The sequence below is a fragment of the Myxocyprinus asiaticus genome, chromosome 37 (assembly GCF_019703515.2).
Source record: "Myxocyprinus asiaticus isolate MX2 ecotype Aquarium Trade chromosome 37, UBuf_Myxa_2, whole genome shotgun sequence".
NCBI lineage: Eukaryota > Metazoa > Chordata > Actinopteri > Cypriniformes > Catostomidae > Myxocyprinus > Myxocyprinus asiaticus.
Genome location: NC_059380.1, coordinates 19,274,696 through 19,291,358, shown reverse-complemented (window position 1 = coordinate 19,291,358; position 16,663 = coordinate 19,274,696). Strand labels below are relative to the sequence as shown.

Sequence of the window (16,663 nt, the reverse complement as noted above, 5' to 3'; positions counted from 1 at the left end):
TTTTCGACATGCCATTTATGTCTCGCACACGGTCGAGTGCTCAGCCTTTTGAACGCTGCCTACCACCTAGGGAATTTGATGATTTTAGGATTGTGTTGTCCACACAGATAAGTGTTGTCTCTGAGTCAAAGTGTGTATCTCTGCAGGCATTTGAGCTGGCGACGGGGGATTACCTGTTCGAGCCTCATTCTGGAGAGGATTATTCCAGAGATGAAGGTAATTATTCTTCAACAGGCTCTGTTTCTGGCTGCGTCCGAAACTTGAGGCAGCGGCCCAGTCAGTCAGTGACTTCTCTGGCAACGTTTCCTCCTAGATACCTCCTAAGTAAACTGACAGGCAGCATAGCATGATGTCAAATTATCTAAAACAAATTCCAAGGTAACAACGTCATGTCTAATGATCTATAGCAAATTTATGTAAGCAAGTAAGTTATTAGACATAAAGAAAATATTTTATGACTACTATGTTTGTTTCTTGCCAGAAATGGAGTTATAAGAAAAAAAGAAAAATAAAAAATGGGCATTTGATGGCTTAGTAATCTTATTAAACAGGATTTTATGCGAAGAGTAGTTCACCCAAAAATTTTCATTTTCTCATCAGTTGCCCTCATGTCTTCTCAAACTCGATTCACTTGTTCTGTGGAACACAAACAAAGGTTTTTTTCGAATGATGGATGGGGTGTTTTTGACCATAAAATGTAATTCAGTGGGGTCCAAAACTTTCAAGTTCCAAAAAGTACATAAAGGCATCTTAAAAGTGGAGTGGTTTAATCCATGTCTTCTGAAGAGATATGATAGCTTTGGTTGAGAAACAAAGCAAAAATTCAGTCCTTATTTACCAAAAAGCTTCACTTCCACCTAGCTCTCCTATGCATGTTCATGAGAGAAGCTCGCTCCTAACGTGTACGCGATATAACCAGAAGTTCTCATGTTTCAATGCAACCACTTCTTAACCGCAGTTTAAAATTCACGTTATCAGTTGTGTTGTGGTGCTTGGAAGTGAACAGCCCCTGATCAGTCAGGTTTTATATTAAAGCCTCAATGATGATGACTCAATCTAGGCCCAGCAAAATGCCTTTTTTTCCCTCTCTCTCTCTCTCTCTCTCTCTCTCATTAAATATGTTAAGAATTTCATTGTAAAATGGATAATTCTGGTCCTGGATGCAGGTTAGTCTATACAGCATTCCAATCATACTAAAATATGTGATATACACTCACTGAGCACTTTAATAGGAACATTATGGTCCTAATAAAGTTCCCAGTGTGGTCTTCTGCTGTTGTAGTCCATCCGCTTCAAGGTTCTACGTGTTGTGCATTCTGAGATGCTATTCTGCTCACTACAATTATACAGAGGGGTTATCGGAGTTACTGTAGCCTTTTTGTCTGCTCAAACCAGTCTGGCCATTTTCCTTTGACCTCTCTCATCAAGGCATTTCCATCCGCAGAACTGCTGCACACTGGATGTTTTCTTTCTTTTTGGCACCATTGAGTAAATTCGAGAGACTGAAAATCCCAGGAGATCAGCAGTTACAGAAATACTCAAACCAACCTGTCTTTCACCAACAATCAAACCATGGTTGAAGTCACTGAGATCAAATTTTTTACCCATTATGATGGTTGATGTGGACATTAACTGAAGCTCCTGACCCACATGTGCTTGGTTTTATGCATTTCACTGCTGCCACACGATTGGCTGATTAGAGAATTGCCTGAATAAGTAGGTGTACAGGTGTACCTAATGAAGTACAGGTGAGTGTAGTAGTGAAACACCTGCTTAGTTAGGCTTACATCTTCTATCGGAAGAAACAGTACTCACTAAATTCACATTGTCCTAAGTATTTTTATTATGTAGTACCATTTTATTAATGCAATAATGCACTAGAGACTGTCATATTTTAGGTGTGTGCCTAACAACACCATTTAGCCATGACCATATCCACAATGTTGCATGGCCTCTTGTAACATATTTCATCATTATAATGTTTGGTTCATAATTCTATTGCAAACAAGGTATCTAGTATTTTGCAAGATACAATATGAATTTAAACTGTTATTCACTAAAAACAAATGTCCTCTAGAAAGAACAAAAATGAATTTGTGGATCCCAGGAGGCTAGACCTCAAATTTAGTAGGCCAGTTGGTTTCAGTGTTTCCGTCTTGTTGCTCAGTTTAATGACAGAAGTTGTCTTGCCATCCACTAGATATTTATCTATCTTTCCTTTCCTGAACAGATCACATTGCATTGATTATTGAGCTGCTGGGGAAGATTCCTCGTAAACTCATCCTGAATGGCAAATATTCCAAGGAATTCTTCACCAAGAAAGGTACAGCATGAGTAATTGCTCAGCTAATGTTCATTTCACAAACTTGATAAACTTGCTTGCAGTCCAGTATGCTTGCATGAATGTTATAGCTTGAATAATGAGGTATGTCAGTCGCTCCCATTGTTGGTATGTCCATTACATTTTTCAGTGTGTGTGCCTGTAGCCCATATATCCTCTCCTGTTTGTTGCCTGCTGTCCATTTTAAAACAGATTTATCTGCCTCTAAAGTCTGATTGGATGAGCCATGTTTTAAGCCATTATACATACAGTAAAATAGCAGATGTTCTCACAGCTTGCTTGGCAACTGAAAACAACATTGTTTCATATTTCCTTTTTTTCTGAAAATGAAAAAAAAGTGTGTCTATTTTTTTATTAGGTGACCTGAGGCACATCACTAAGCTCAAACCGTGGGGTTTGATGGACGTGCTGGTAGAGAAATACGAATGGGCACAAGAGGAGGCCCAGAATTTCTCTGACTTCCTCCTTCCAATGTTGGACCTCATCCCGGAGAAAAGAGCCACCGCTGCAGAGTGCCTCCGTCATTCCTGGATCACCTCCTAGTGGACAAAGGACTCCAAAACACACACACTCACACACAATGTTCTTTGGAACTCCTGAATGCTCGCCAGCAACCGATGCTGTCTTAAAGAGCCATACCTGGTGTCATGGCAAATATTAGCTGCAAGCTGCGAGAAGGTCCGGTCAAGCAGATCTAATCAGAATCCTGTTCTTATATTGTTGTCCTTTTTTATGTAATGGGTATAATTTGAGTGTGCTGTCATCTCAATGGTTTGTGCTCATGCTGATTTATTCTAATAGATCTAATCAATTTTGTATCAATTTCCATCATATCAGGATTATTTGAAACATTTCAGATTTGCTTTCAGAATCTCCCCAAGTCCCTAGGCTTCCACTATCCATTTTCTTAGAGCAGGAGTATTCAGTTAATATTACTTAGGACTCATCAGCTGATTGTAGTGTTTCTTTACTGTATGGAAACCATAAAAAATGATTGTTGATCTTTAATATCGCCGCAAGATGGTTGTAGATCAAATGTCTTAATGAAGAGGGAACTCTGAACAGTTTCCACACACGATTGGACATTATTGAAGTTCTGAGTCTGTTTTTATGTTTGTTTGTTTGTTTTAGAACTCTACTTAATGAATGTGCAATGCTAAGCAAGAGAAACATACTCATGCACTTTTACCAAAAACGACTAAAGTAAATAAAACGAAAGAAATGCTAATGTTTCATCCATGTTTCCTTGCAGTACATCTTGCAAGATCTTTAAAGTTCTATTAAAGATTGAAATAACTAATTTTGTAACATTAATCATGTAGTATAATTGATGAAAAATGGACACCAGGGAGGATTCATATTGGTATCAGTGTTTCCTTAACAACATCAGTGAGAAAATCTCAAATATTGTACATACTCATACCAAAGAGTTTGATCTTCACAGGTTCAGTGTTGTACAGTCTTAAGTCCCATTGTTCGTGTACAGTTTTGCCAAGGCTTTTTGAATGAAACTGCAATGATCTGTGCATTTTTTGAGCATTCACAGTGTTGCTTTAAGCAATATATCATTGGTTTTTATTTTCAGAGAGGGTGAAGCGAACACCGCTCTAGTTGAACTTGAATGGCTTTAAAAGGCCTTTGATTTCTCTTTTGGATTAGTTGGTTTCATTTGACCTTTTGTGATACTACAAACACATCCTCTGCTTCTCTGCTCTCTCTCTCCATTTTTAAGAATGTCTCTGCTTTTGATTTTTTCAGCACTGAACTAAAAGGTTTTCTGTAGTAACTACAAATAAAGATTTGGAAATGGCAAATGGCTTGTGAATCTCTGTGTTGATACTTGTCTTGATTCTAACACTGTGTACTAACCAGATGCAACATATTTCTCTAGTGAATATTCATTTTTCGAGCTTTGTTCTGAAATATTTAATTGACTAGATATTGCCTTTTGTAAGCACTTGTGTAGAGTATGACTTGACCGCAAGCCTGTGTGATCACTCAAAAACGTCATTACCCTTGCTTTAAATTTGAGAGTTTTTACAAGAAATGTAATGTCTTTCATTCCGGTTAAGTAGGTTTCATTGAGCCAACATCATTTAGTTGGATTAAGTCAAATCGGTGTACTAAATTAGATTTAACTACATTTCATTTGGTTCATTGAACTCAGTTTATTAAAGGAATATTCCAGGTTCAATATAAGTTAAGCACGATAGCATATGTGGCATAATGTTGATTACCACAAAAAGTTAGGACTTGCCCCTCCTTGTCTTTAATAAAAAGTTACAATGAGGCACTTAAAATGGAAGTGAATGGGGCTAATTTTTTTACTTTAAAATACTACATTTTTCAAAAGTATAGCCACAAGACATAATAGGTGTGTAAACATGATTTTAGTGTGATAAAATAACTTTTCTGTGTGATGTTATAGCCAACTTTAGAACTTGGTTGCCATGACGATGTAATGTCAACAAACCCTAAAATGATAATTTAAACAACTTTAGAGCTCAAATGATACACAAGTTTTAACAGAAGAATTAATGTAAGGGCTTTTATAAAATTATAAGCTTCAAATTTCTGCCTGTAAACCCTCCAAAAATTGGCCCCATTCTCTTCCATTTTAAGTGCCTCACTGTCACCTAAATTAATGCTTTTTTTTTAAAGAAAAGGAGGGACAAGTTGAAATTATTTTTTGTGGTTATCAACATTATGCCACAATTACTGTCAACTGAGCGTAACGTATTGAACCCAGAATATTCCTTTAAGGTTTTATTCAGTTAATTCTCTTATGTTGGTCCAACTTGATTTAAGTAATCATTATTATATGCCAGGTCAGCAAGTGAAAGGACAGTGAAACTGTTGCACAGTCAATTTAATTGCAACTGCTTATAGAGCTAAGCAGCCCTCAAATCAAGTATTACTTGAAAGTGCAAGTCTGTCCTCAACCTAAACACAAGTGACTCTCTTACAGACTCTCTTTTTAAATACCAATATAACCGAATATTAAATCTTAACAAATCTCATATTCTCATCTTACTCAAAAATGCATAAAATAACACTTAATTTCAACACTTGTTCTTCTATCCAGTCCCATGCAAAGCATGCTGGGAAATTGAAATCCCCTGCCCTGTTTTATCAATGCTACAATAACACCACAATATGTAGTCCCAACTCAAATGGATTAAGTAAACTTCAGTTTTACAAATGTAAATGTATTGAATGCAATAAAATCAAGATGTAACAAAATGTTCTAGAATTGTGTTGCTTTAGTTAATTTTAAGTAGGTAAACTGAAAAAGCAGCAAAAATCCTTTTTTGGGTGAATAGCATTAGTTCATCTGTATTAGAGGGTCTTATTGGAGACATCTGTGCACTGGTAAGTGTAATCTTAAAAAGTGCGCCACTGGGATGTTAACATAGAGCAATACGTTTTCCTACTGCCAGGGGGAATCAGCTCTTTGCAGTTTATTTTTGCTTTATTCATTTCAGGTTACAAGAATGCATTGCACACAGCAACAGTGATACGTTAACACCAGTGGCGTAGCCAAAATTAGACCCAGGCCCATCCAGAATATTACAGATTATTCTTTGACTTCAAATATATACATGTATTTATAAAATAATTTTAATGAATTATGATTTCTGAAAGTGTGAAAGAGCTGTTTGAATGCACTGCCTTTCATGTTGTTAAGGATAATTTGGTGAAAAAAAAAAGGAAAAAAAAAAAAGAATTTGGAGTGAACATTTGGCCCATCCATTTTTATTGAGGCCCACCCAAAAGTAATTTCCTGGCTACGCCCTTGGTTAACACATAAGTTGCTCCTAACAAATTACCTTCATTTGGCCTCGGTTTCACAAAGTATAAAATAATCAGATTGATACACTTTACATATATTAGAAATAGTGCTTAGAAATAGTGAAGTTACTTGAGTTATCTCTTAGGTGGCAATTACTTTTACAAACGCTGTGGTGAATTAAAATACTTATTGTCCTGCATATTTCAGAGTCGGTGGCCTGAAAGTGGCCTGTATCCCCATAGGGTCCATTGTGTAGTTCAGGGGCCTTCATGCTTCCTCTAAAAAGAAAGAGATCCATCAATCTATATTAGTTTTTGAACAACGTTTTGGCATTGCATAAGGAAAATAAGAACAAGAATAACATGATAAATACTGTTTTGCAGATTTGTTGCAAGTGAACAGGCATGCAACAGAAAGGCACAAATTACACACAAATCCATCACAGCTGAATTTATTTATATATATTTATTTATTTTACTAACACTGCATGTTTCAAATGAGCTCTTTTTTATTACCTGTCTAGAGCACCACCAATTTTAATGGTCATTATACCGAGCAGAAAGCTTCCACACCTCTCTTAGGTGTATTTAGTATTTTGCAGGTCTCTTTGCACATTGTTAGTTTTACACAGCAGACGATTTATGAACTTATTGTTTATTAAAAGACAGAAGAACATCACACCCTTGAGATTGCTGAAAGCGTTTCTTCTCGGTGGAATGATGAAGGGTAGGACATGAGTTACTTTATAAGCATAACACCCTCTGCTCTCTCTCTCTCTCTCTCTCTCTCTTTAAATAAAGAAATAGTAAATACTGCAAAGTAGAACATTTCAAATACATTGCATTATGCACTGTGCTGCATTAAACTGCCGTTTAATCATTATTTTTGCTATGTAAGTTAAAAAATACACTCATAACTCCTCTTTAAAAGTTTTAATAAGCTGGCCCATTTTACCAGTATCACCCTGTCCCACTTTCCCAATGTGCCTCTGGTAAAGTCGGACAGAAGAAAAATGATTCCATAAACAATATCTTTAAATTACTTGGAATTTTTTCAACATTTTCTTATACACTTTCACATCGTAAATCATTATATGTAACATTTAGTGAAATGAGCTCTGCTACGCATTCCGATGTAACAACATCAACTTAAAACCTCAAAAAGTGAATCGTTTACTTCCCAAAGATTAGTTTAGAAATGATTTTTAACCATTTAGGGCAATACATATTGATATAATGTGGATCAAGCTTTACTGTCCCACTTTACCCATATTCACCCTATGACATGCCCAAAGAACGATGAACTTGAAAGTTTAAATAGTAAAGTGTAGTGCCAGAACGCTGTTCCGAACCTTTCCTGCCCAGTTTAAAGTCGGCATGAAATGAAAATTCAGCCTATCTATTTTCTAAATGCATGTTGTTGATCTTATTGTGAACGATTCATCCATGCATATGTTTTATTTATTTATTTTTTATTTTGACCTTGTAATCTTTAATCAAAGTGTAATAACTCGACAGACTTTTCTCTGGTGATGTATGCAGGACTTCTCCAGTCATTTAGTCCGCTAAACCCTGCCCCTTTCTTACACTGTAAATACCACAACCTTGCGTAGAGTTGAACGAAGTGTCAATCGCAGGTTGGTGAAGCTGGCAAGGTGTATTTTTGCCTGCTTTCCTTCAAAACTATCGTTCCTTAACCCAACGGATTATGGGTTACAGGTCAGCTGGCTTGAATTTACATTTCGAATGAGGAGGAATAATGGCGAATTCACAGTTGAGGTGATCACTAATGAATACAACGCTTCGGATGCCTCTGGAGTTTATTTATATATTTGAATGCAGTTATCTTGGGATGCACAGCACACGTGTTTTTTTCCCTTTATATTTAGTGTATTGTGATTCAAAACGTTAAAAAATCTTTTACTATTTAATCGTTTTTCAACAGCTACAGCCTCTTCGTAAGCAAAGACCATGATGTGCTCATGCGTTCATGTTGTCAGTTTGATAATACATGTGTTGAGATCGCTGCTCAATTTCACCGATAACTGGCTCTGACTCGAGTACCACGGTGGTGGGGGTGTGTGTGTCCGCTGCAACCTCACATTCAGATCTGCCTCCGTTCCGCTATGCAACTCTTTCACCCAGAAATACGTCAGAATACGGAAGTAAAGTCGGTCACGACTTCCGTTTCATGCCGACTTTAACCCCTGGTAATTATGCTGCCTTCATGTGCTATTGGAATTATCGTAAATATGAGTTTAATTCAAACAGAACCCTGATGTAGAGAGTGTTAAATTAAATAATAAATTAACAGGGAAGTAGAGATGGTAAAATAAATAATTTATAATAAGCTCAGCCTTTATTCATTTTTTTAATGCCTGATAGAAAAGTATCTACCTTTGTAGAGCAATACAATACTTTAGGCAATTGCAGAATAGTCCCATTAGTCACATATACACTTCAGAAAATTGAGTACACAACTATTTCTGGGCTTAAAAGATACAAAAACCAAATCAATGCGGAACATTGTATCTCAAAAGGAATACAATGTGGCCCCCTATGCACTTCTTAAAGCCCGATGTGGCCTCTTTGCCAAAATAGTTGCCCACCCCTGCTCTAAACCAATGGGCATCTCTCACCTTTCTTCTCCTCCGCCTGGAAGTCCTCTGGCAGCAGTTTGTCTTGCCGGTTGCCCAGCACGAATGCCAGGAAGGAGAGAGTGAGGGAGTCCATAATGCTGATAATGGCCAGGATGTATGCCCAGCGTACTGTGCAGTTACCCAGTGTGTACTTGTCTGTCCGCTGACCACACATCCGCTTCACCTCTTCTGAGTCCCACCCGTCTGGATAGATCATGCATCCTATGACCATGCAAGTTGCTGAGGAGAGAGGAAAGCTTTGTCAGCTAAAGACAATAAAAGGTGCCACCTGTTTAAATATAGACTGAATTCTAATCAATCACATCTTGTAAGCAAACTCCTATATGCTCAACTAAGGGAGTATAGTTTTGTTGCAATAATCAAACATTAGGCTACTACAGTAATTAGCTTTTTTCGTCTTCTATTTTATTTATTTATTTATTTATTTATTTATTTATTTTGGTGAATTCTAACCTCCAAAGAAACAGTTCACCCAAAAATGAAAATTCTCTCATCATTTATTCACCCTCGTGCCATCCCAGACATGTATGCCATTTTTCTTATGCAGAACACAAATAAAGATTTTTAGAATAATATCTCAGCTCTGTTGATCCATTAAATGCAAGTGAATGGTGGCCAGAACTTTGAAGGTCCAAAAACCACTTAAAGGCAAAGTAATCCATACGACTCCAGTGGTTTAATCCATGCCTTCTGAAGTGATATCATAGGTGTGGTAAAGAAACAGATCAATATTTATGTTCTTTTTTACTATAAATTCTCCTCCCTGCCCAGAAGGTGGCGATATGCACAAATATTTTGAATCACCAAAAACAGAAGAAAAAGAAAGTGAAAGTTGAGATTTATAAAACAAATTGAATTAAATATTGATCTGTTTCTCACTCACACTTATCATATCACTTCTGAAGTCATGGATTTAACCTCTGGGGTCTTATTGATTACTTTTATGCTGCCTTAACGTGCTCTTGGAGCCTCAAAGTTCTGGCCACCATTCACTTGCATTGTATGGACCTACAGAGCTGAAATATTCTTCTTAAAATCTTTGTTTGTGTTCTGCAGAAAAAAAAAAAAATCATACACATCTGGGATAGCGTGAGGGTGAGTAAATGATGATACATTTTTCATTTTTGGGGTAACTATCCCTTTAATAGACCAGTACTTTTTACATTTGATACTTAAGTACATTTGAAAGCAAATACTTTTATACTTTTACTCAAGTGGAAATTTAAAAGGAGTAATTTCACTTTTACTGGAGTAATATTTCATCAGTGTATTAGTGTACTTTGTCCACCACTGCATAAAAGTAATCCATACGACTCCATTGGTTACATCCATGACCTCAGTAGCAATATGATAGGTGTAGGCGAGATAAATATCAATATTTAAGTCCTTTTTTAATATAGTAAATCTCCATTTTCACCTTCACATTCTTCTTTTGTTTTTGCCAATTTGCATTCTTTGTGCAAATCATCTCCTGCTGGGTAGGGAGGATAATCTATAGTAAAAAAGGACTTAGATATTGATCTGTTACTCATCAACACCTATCATATCGCTTCTAAAGACATGGATTTAACCACAGGAGTTGTATGGATTACTTTCATGCTGCCTTTATGTCCTTTTTGGAGCTTCAAAGTTCTGGCCACCATTCACTCACATTGAATGGACCTACAGAGCTAAGATATTCTACTAAAGAAAAAGAAAGAAAGTCATACCCTTCTGGGCTGGCATAAGGGTGAGTAAATGATGAGAGAATTTTCATTTTTGGGAAAACTATCCCTTTATGGCAAGGGTCAAATAATGTGTTGTGTTACTTAAAAAAACAAACAAAACAAAAAATTAACTGGAATAACAAGTGTGACAACTAGTCCTACTCTCCTCTACATCATTGGCAAAAATTCTCTTCAGCTACCAGAAATACACTTTGCATTGAGACTGTTGACTGGCAACTTGAGCCATACTTATCTCATCATTTATTATTCATATGACAGTATACTCTGTACAGGGCAGCTGGTGCTGCTGTGGGTATAGCTTTACACACACACTCTCACTTTCCAACTCACTTTCTTTTAATGAGCAAGCGTAACAATTTAAATGCATTGTTATGTAAGATGATGAGATGTCAGAGGGTTATCTATGTCAACATCAATAACTGCATTAGATAGGGCAACATTTAAAGATATTATATTTCACAGCAAAGCAACATGTTTGCTGTTTGCACAAACGGTGTATAGCTCTTAACTGGAGCTTTTTTGTCTCTCTTTACAGGTATGTTCAAATGATAAAAGGATATTTACTACACTAAATCCCCCCATATTACATACTGTAAAGCAGCATGCATTCTCAAGAAGATGTGGAACTATCCAGGGTGCTGAAGTCTTGAGCAGCCTCATGTCAGGAGTTTAAGGTCTGATATGAAACTTGATTTCTTTGTCCGCCCGCATTGTAATTCTGGGAGGCAGCAAGTTTAGAATATCTGTGGTGACTGACACTTTATAATTTTACACTTACAACTTACAATTACAACACAACTTACAAAACTGTTTTACAGCTCATATAATACACAAGTTTTAACAGAAGAATCACAGTAAGTGCTTTTATAAAATTATCAGCTTTATATTTCTGCCTTAAACCCTCCAAAAATTGGCCCCATTCACTTCCATTGTAAGTGCCTAACTGTAACCTTGATTTTTAAAAGAAAAGAAAGGAATGAGTTGAAATGATTTTTTGTGGTGATCAACATTATGTTAAAGAAAAGAAAATTAGTATGGTGTCACTCACCAGCTGCCAGCTGCATCCACGCACAGATCTTATACACGCTGCCTGAATTGCAGAAGAAGAATAAACTAAAGCAAACAATAGTTCCCACGATTAGTAGCAAAGAAATCCCAACGAAGAACATGGCGGTTTTAAAGGCACCAGAAGGAATGGATCCAAAGTCCAGGGCACTGCCTTTACACACCAGCTCTCCTGTGATGGGATTCCCAATACAATAGTGAAAAAGCCCAAAGTAACCCGACTGAGGTGTATCGACACTGTCTCCAATCCAGTAGGGCTGAATGAACACCACCACACAAATGATGGCAAAGCAGATAGTGAAGATTGTCCACAGCACACCAACGGCCCTCGCGTTTCTCACATAGTTTGTATGATAGATCTTGGCGGCCTCTTGGGCAGACAACATTTTAGTCATGTTTGCTGGAGATGGTGGTCTACCCGAGGGTGGGTGTTCAGTAAATGAATGATCAGAAAGTAGCCAACTGACAACTATTGGGAGAAACGTAGAAAACTTCCTACCTTGTTTAGTCGAAACATGCAAAATTAGTAATCAAACAACCAAAAGTCTTCCATGAATCACACCACTACTTAAAACAAAGATCAGATTATGTTTGTTTCTTCCATAAAAGGGAAAAGTAGCCACACAGACAGCAAACGTCTCCTTATTTCTTCGAGGAACTGTACTACGAATGGTCAGATCTGGTTCCTGAGAGTTGCGTGAGATAACCTAACCCAGAGTTATAGTAACCTGAGTCTCCATCCGCTTCTCAGAACAAAATAACAGGTCAAATGTATCCTCCAACTGTGCCCATTAGATTCAACCAATGAGTAAGTTTGAAAGCTGATGAAAGTGGTAACTTCATTCTCAAAGACATTCGCTGATGCTGTGAGATCATGAGATTATTAATTAATGTAGGTGTACAGTTACTTCCTTGCTGTACCTCAAAACCTTGAGAAATGACTCCTGTGCCATAAAGGGATAGTTCACCCAAAAATGAAAATTCGCTCATCATTTCCTCATCCTCATGCCATCCCAGATGTGTATTACTTTCTTTCTTCAGCAGAACACAAACTAAGATTTTTAGAAGAATATCTCAGCTCTGTAGGTCCATACAATGTAAGTGAATGGTGACCAGACCTTTGCAGCTCCAAAAATCACATAAAGGAAACAGAAGTAATTCATAAGACTCCAGTGGTTAAATCCATATCTTCAGAAGCGATATAAAATGTGTGGGTGAGAAACAGATCAAAATTTAACTCTAAATCTGCACTTTCACTTTTACATCTGAAAGTCACATTTGGTGCCTGTTTAGTGAAAGTGGAGATTTAGAGTATAAAAGGACTTCAATATTTTTCTGTTTCTCACCCACACGTATTATATCGCTTCTGAGATATAGATTTAACCACTGGGGTCATATGGATTACTTTTATGTTTCCTTTATGTGATTTTTGGAGCTAAAAAAGTCTGGTCACCATTTACTTGCATTGTATGGACCTCCAAAGCAGAGATATTTTTCTAAAAATCTTTGTTTGTGTTCTGATAAAGAAAGAAAGTCACACACATTTGGGATGGCATGAGGGTGAGTAAATGATGAGAGAATTTTCATTTTTGGGTCTCTCTATCTTATCTGTATCTCTTTCTCTCTGTCTATCTGTCTATCACAAATCTAATATAAGAATTGCCGGCAAGTGCATGATTTATCCAATAGGAGGCACTGTGATATAATAAAAACAGCAACCCTGCAAGCAACTTGAAGAAACAAGAAGAGTTTAAAGTGGGAATCTCATGCAGTTTCTTTTTGATCACCAATTTACTATAATAACTGGCCCTATTATTCTATTAAAGTCATCTCCTGTGTTCAGAGTTCAGACAGAGTTTTATTAATGCTACTGTTTAACATTCTGTATACAGCTATTGTGTGGCAAATCAGATTAGGCCTGCTTTTAGTGAAATTATATATGCAAGGTACTAAACAATCACCCTGTCAGTTTTAACAATCGTTCCCGTACCATTTCTATAAAAAATGACAGATGGGGACAAATAACCTTGACATTTAGGAGGGAATAATGTCACCATCCCTATCACCTGTCCCTGTGGTGCATAATTGCCCAATAATTCATGATTAAAATATATGAATCAAAGGTGCTGGGACAATAGCACAATACAGTGACCCCCTGGGGTTGAATGTGGAAATCAAAGAAGCGCTCAACTGCCCAATTCAGCTGTTCCCCTGCTTTTGTCATGAATAGCCGCCAGACGCACGTCAAGTGATGGACAGAACATGCCATCTGCTGCTCTTGATAGCATTTAGTAGAACAGAGAAACGTCACTTATTTTATTATATTTTGCTGCTGACTCTCAGACCAGTGAAAGCACTGATGAATTCGAGTGAATAACACAACAACATAGTAAGCATCCCAATGAGAAGAGACTGCTGTATGATATATTAAATGTACTTGGCAGCATTTTGATGATGGTAATGTGATTTCCCTTTGGGACATTTTGAACCTAAAAGCAATAAAATGTAAGCATCATAACAAAGTATGTAAATACATTAATGTTATTAGACGCATCTAATGTTATTTATAGGCTAGGCATAAAATGCAATGCTCGTTTTTTTCAATAATAAGTAACAGGGGGTTCACTCTGTCTCTCTATCCACCAAGGGGTCCTTGGCCTGAAAAGGTTGAAGACTGCTGGACTAATTTACAAATCCCTGACCCCCAAATGCAGAACTCACCCTGCACCATTTGTACTATGGACATGAAGGATGTCTCAAATTGTGTGGCTTGTTAAGGAGAGGTTTGCTATTACTTTCTAAGTGACCTGACTTATGATTTTACCCAGCAGACAATAAAACAGGTGGGGGAAAACCCCTATAGATTAGACTTACATTGAAGGAGGAACCTGAGCCATATCTACTAGGGACTCTAGCAACCGATAGCAACGTGCTAAAGGCACTCAGAACAACTTAGCAACTGCATAGCAACACCGTGGCTGGCAACCACTCAGAACACATGCATTTGCGTTTCAGAAATCGTAACAATTTACTTCATAGATTGCACTGAAACACTACAGTAAAGCCTACATCAGCCAATCAGGAGGTTTTAAATCACCCTGTGGTCATTTATGGTGTGGTCTTTATACAATGTGGCCCAACAGCTGGTGTCCATGAGTGAAATGTATTTACAGTAATGAGCCCTGCTCTTCACCAGCAGCGTTCTATAATGATTTGACCCCTGTTGCTTTGGGGTCCCTAAGAGCTTTGTCAATGTTTCCTTGAATAAGCCAGTGAAATCCAGTTAAAGCTGTTTATGTCTATTTATAAATCTTCCATTTATCTTTAAGAATCAGGTATGTGAGAGCAGAGATTTATAGGCAGTTATTCAGAGTGTTTCACCCGTGGCTTAAGACAGATGCTCATCTCATGATGTTGTTCGCCTCAGGTGGAAGTGAGGCTGGTCTATTCACACTGCACCACTTTGTCGTCATCCTGAATGATAGACTGCACAAAAGCCTTTTTTGTTGTGGGGACAGGGGCTCTACTTATGTTTTTAAAATCGTTTCAATGAAAAGAAGGCATAAGATACTCTTAAAAATAAACTATTATGTATCTGTTACAAAACGGTTGATCAATAGGCTCATGCTCAAAAAGGTCTCATACGATGTATAACTCTTGTAAGTTGAGTCTTAAATATACTATTGTACAACTTTAAAATTGTATAATGCATAATAACACATGATTGGGGTCCAATCCATCATTTGTTTTAAGGTATTATTTGGAATTATTATTTCGGGTTCAACACAAGTTAAGCTCTGTCGACAGCATTTGTGGCATAATGTTGATTACTACAAAAAAACAAAAACAACAACAAAATTTTTTTTATTTGTCCCTCCTTTTCTTAAAAAAGAAAAAAGAAAAGAAAAATTGGAGGTTAGAGTGAGGCACTTATAATGGCAGTGAATGGGGCCAATTTTTGGAGGGTTTTATGGCAGAAATGTGAAGCTTATCATTTTATGAAATCACTTACATTCATTGTTTGTTAAAACGTGTGTAATATTTGAGCTGTAAAATTATCTAAATCTAAATTTATGCGGTCGTTTTAAGGTTTTAGAGTATTAACGACGATTACGTCGTCATGGCAATGATGTTGTAAATTGGATATTACTTAACACAGAAAAGCTTAGTAAGCGATTTTATCACACTAAAACCATGCTAACATGCATATTATTAATGTCTTGTGGCCATCCTTTTGTAACAGCAAGTATTTTAATGTTTAAGGATTTGCCCCATTCACTTCCATTATAAGTGCCTCATTGCTTTTTTTTTTTTTTTGAAGAAAAAGAGGAACAAGAAAAAATAACTTTTTTTCTCATTTTATCCCCCTTTTTCTCCCAATTTGGAATGCCCAGTTCCCACTACTTAGTAGGTCCTTGTGGTGGCGCGGTTCCTCACCTCAATCCGGGTGGCGGAGGACAAGTCTCAGTTGCCACCGCTTCTGAGATCAAGCCGCACATCTTATCACGTGGCTCGCTGTGCATGACACTGCAGATACTCACAGCATGTGGAGACTCATGCTACTCTCCGCGATCCACGCACAACTTACCATGTGCTCCACTGAGAGTGAGAACCACTAATCGTGACCACGAGGAGGTTACCCCGTGTGACTCTACCCTCCCTAGCAACCGGGCCAATTTGGTTGCTTAGGAGACCTGGTTGGAGTCACTCAGCACACCCTGGATTTGAACTTGCGACTCCAGGGGTGGTAGTCAGCGTCAATACTTGCTGAGCTACCCAGGCCCCCGACAAAATTACTTTTTGTGGTAATCAACATTATGCTACAAATGCTGTTGATTGAACTTAACTTGTATTGAACTCGGAATACTCCTTTAAAGTAATCTTTAAATGGATTACCACAGATAGGGAAATTCAAGGGATATTGTACAGTCATTTGGTCATCATCACATTATAAATCCAGATAGGGTGATAATGGTCTTGTATAACTTATTACATGGCCACTTACCAAATAAAAAAATAAATGCCTACTTATTCCTTGGCTACTTACGAAATAAATAAATGAAATAAATAAATAAATA

At 37.3% G+C, this 16,663-nt stretch overlaps 2 protein-coding genes across 5 annotated transcripts in view; one reads left to right on the top strand and one right to left on the bottom strand.

The window, feature by feature from the left end:
- Positions 1–4,155, top strand: part of LOC127428235 (SRSF protein kinase 1-like) — a 49,302-nt gene extending 45,147 nt beyond the window's left edge. For all 4 annotated transcript variants that reach the window (XM_051676443.1, XM_051676444.1, XM_051676441.1 and 1 more), the window contains 3 exons: positions 147–216; positions 2,231–2,323; positions 2,700–4,155. In XM_051676443.1, coding sequence (XP_051532403.1) covers positions 147–216; positions 2,231–2,323; positions 2,700–2,884 — 348 coding nt within the window. In that variant the 3' untranslated portion in view covers positions 2,885–4,155. The remainder of the gene's footprint in view (positions 1–146; positions 217–2,230; positions 2,324–2,699) is intronic.
- Positions 4,156–6,090: 1,935 nt separating this feature from the next.
- On the bottom strand, positions 6,091–11,986 carry lhfpl5a (LHFPL tetraspan subfamily member 5a). Its single transcript, XM_051676466.1, has 3 exons — positions 11,569–11,986; positions 8,773–9,012; positions 6,091–6,412 (listed from the first exon to the last, which is right to left on the bottom strand). The coding sequence occupies exons 1-3, from the start codon at positions 11,978–11,980 to the stop codon at positions 6,402–6,404; spliced, it is 663 nt and encodes a 220-aa protein (XP_051532426.1). The 5' UTR covers positions 11,981–11,986; the 3' UTR covers positions 6,091–6,401.
- Between the last annotated feature and the right edge of the window lie 4,677 nt (positions 11,987–16,663).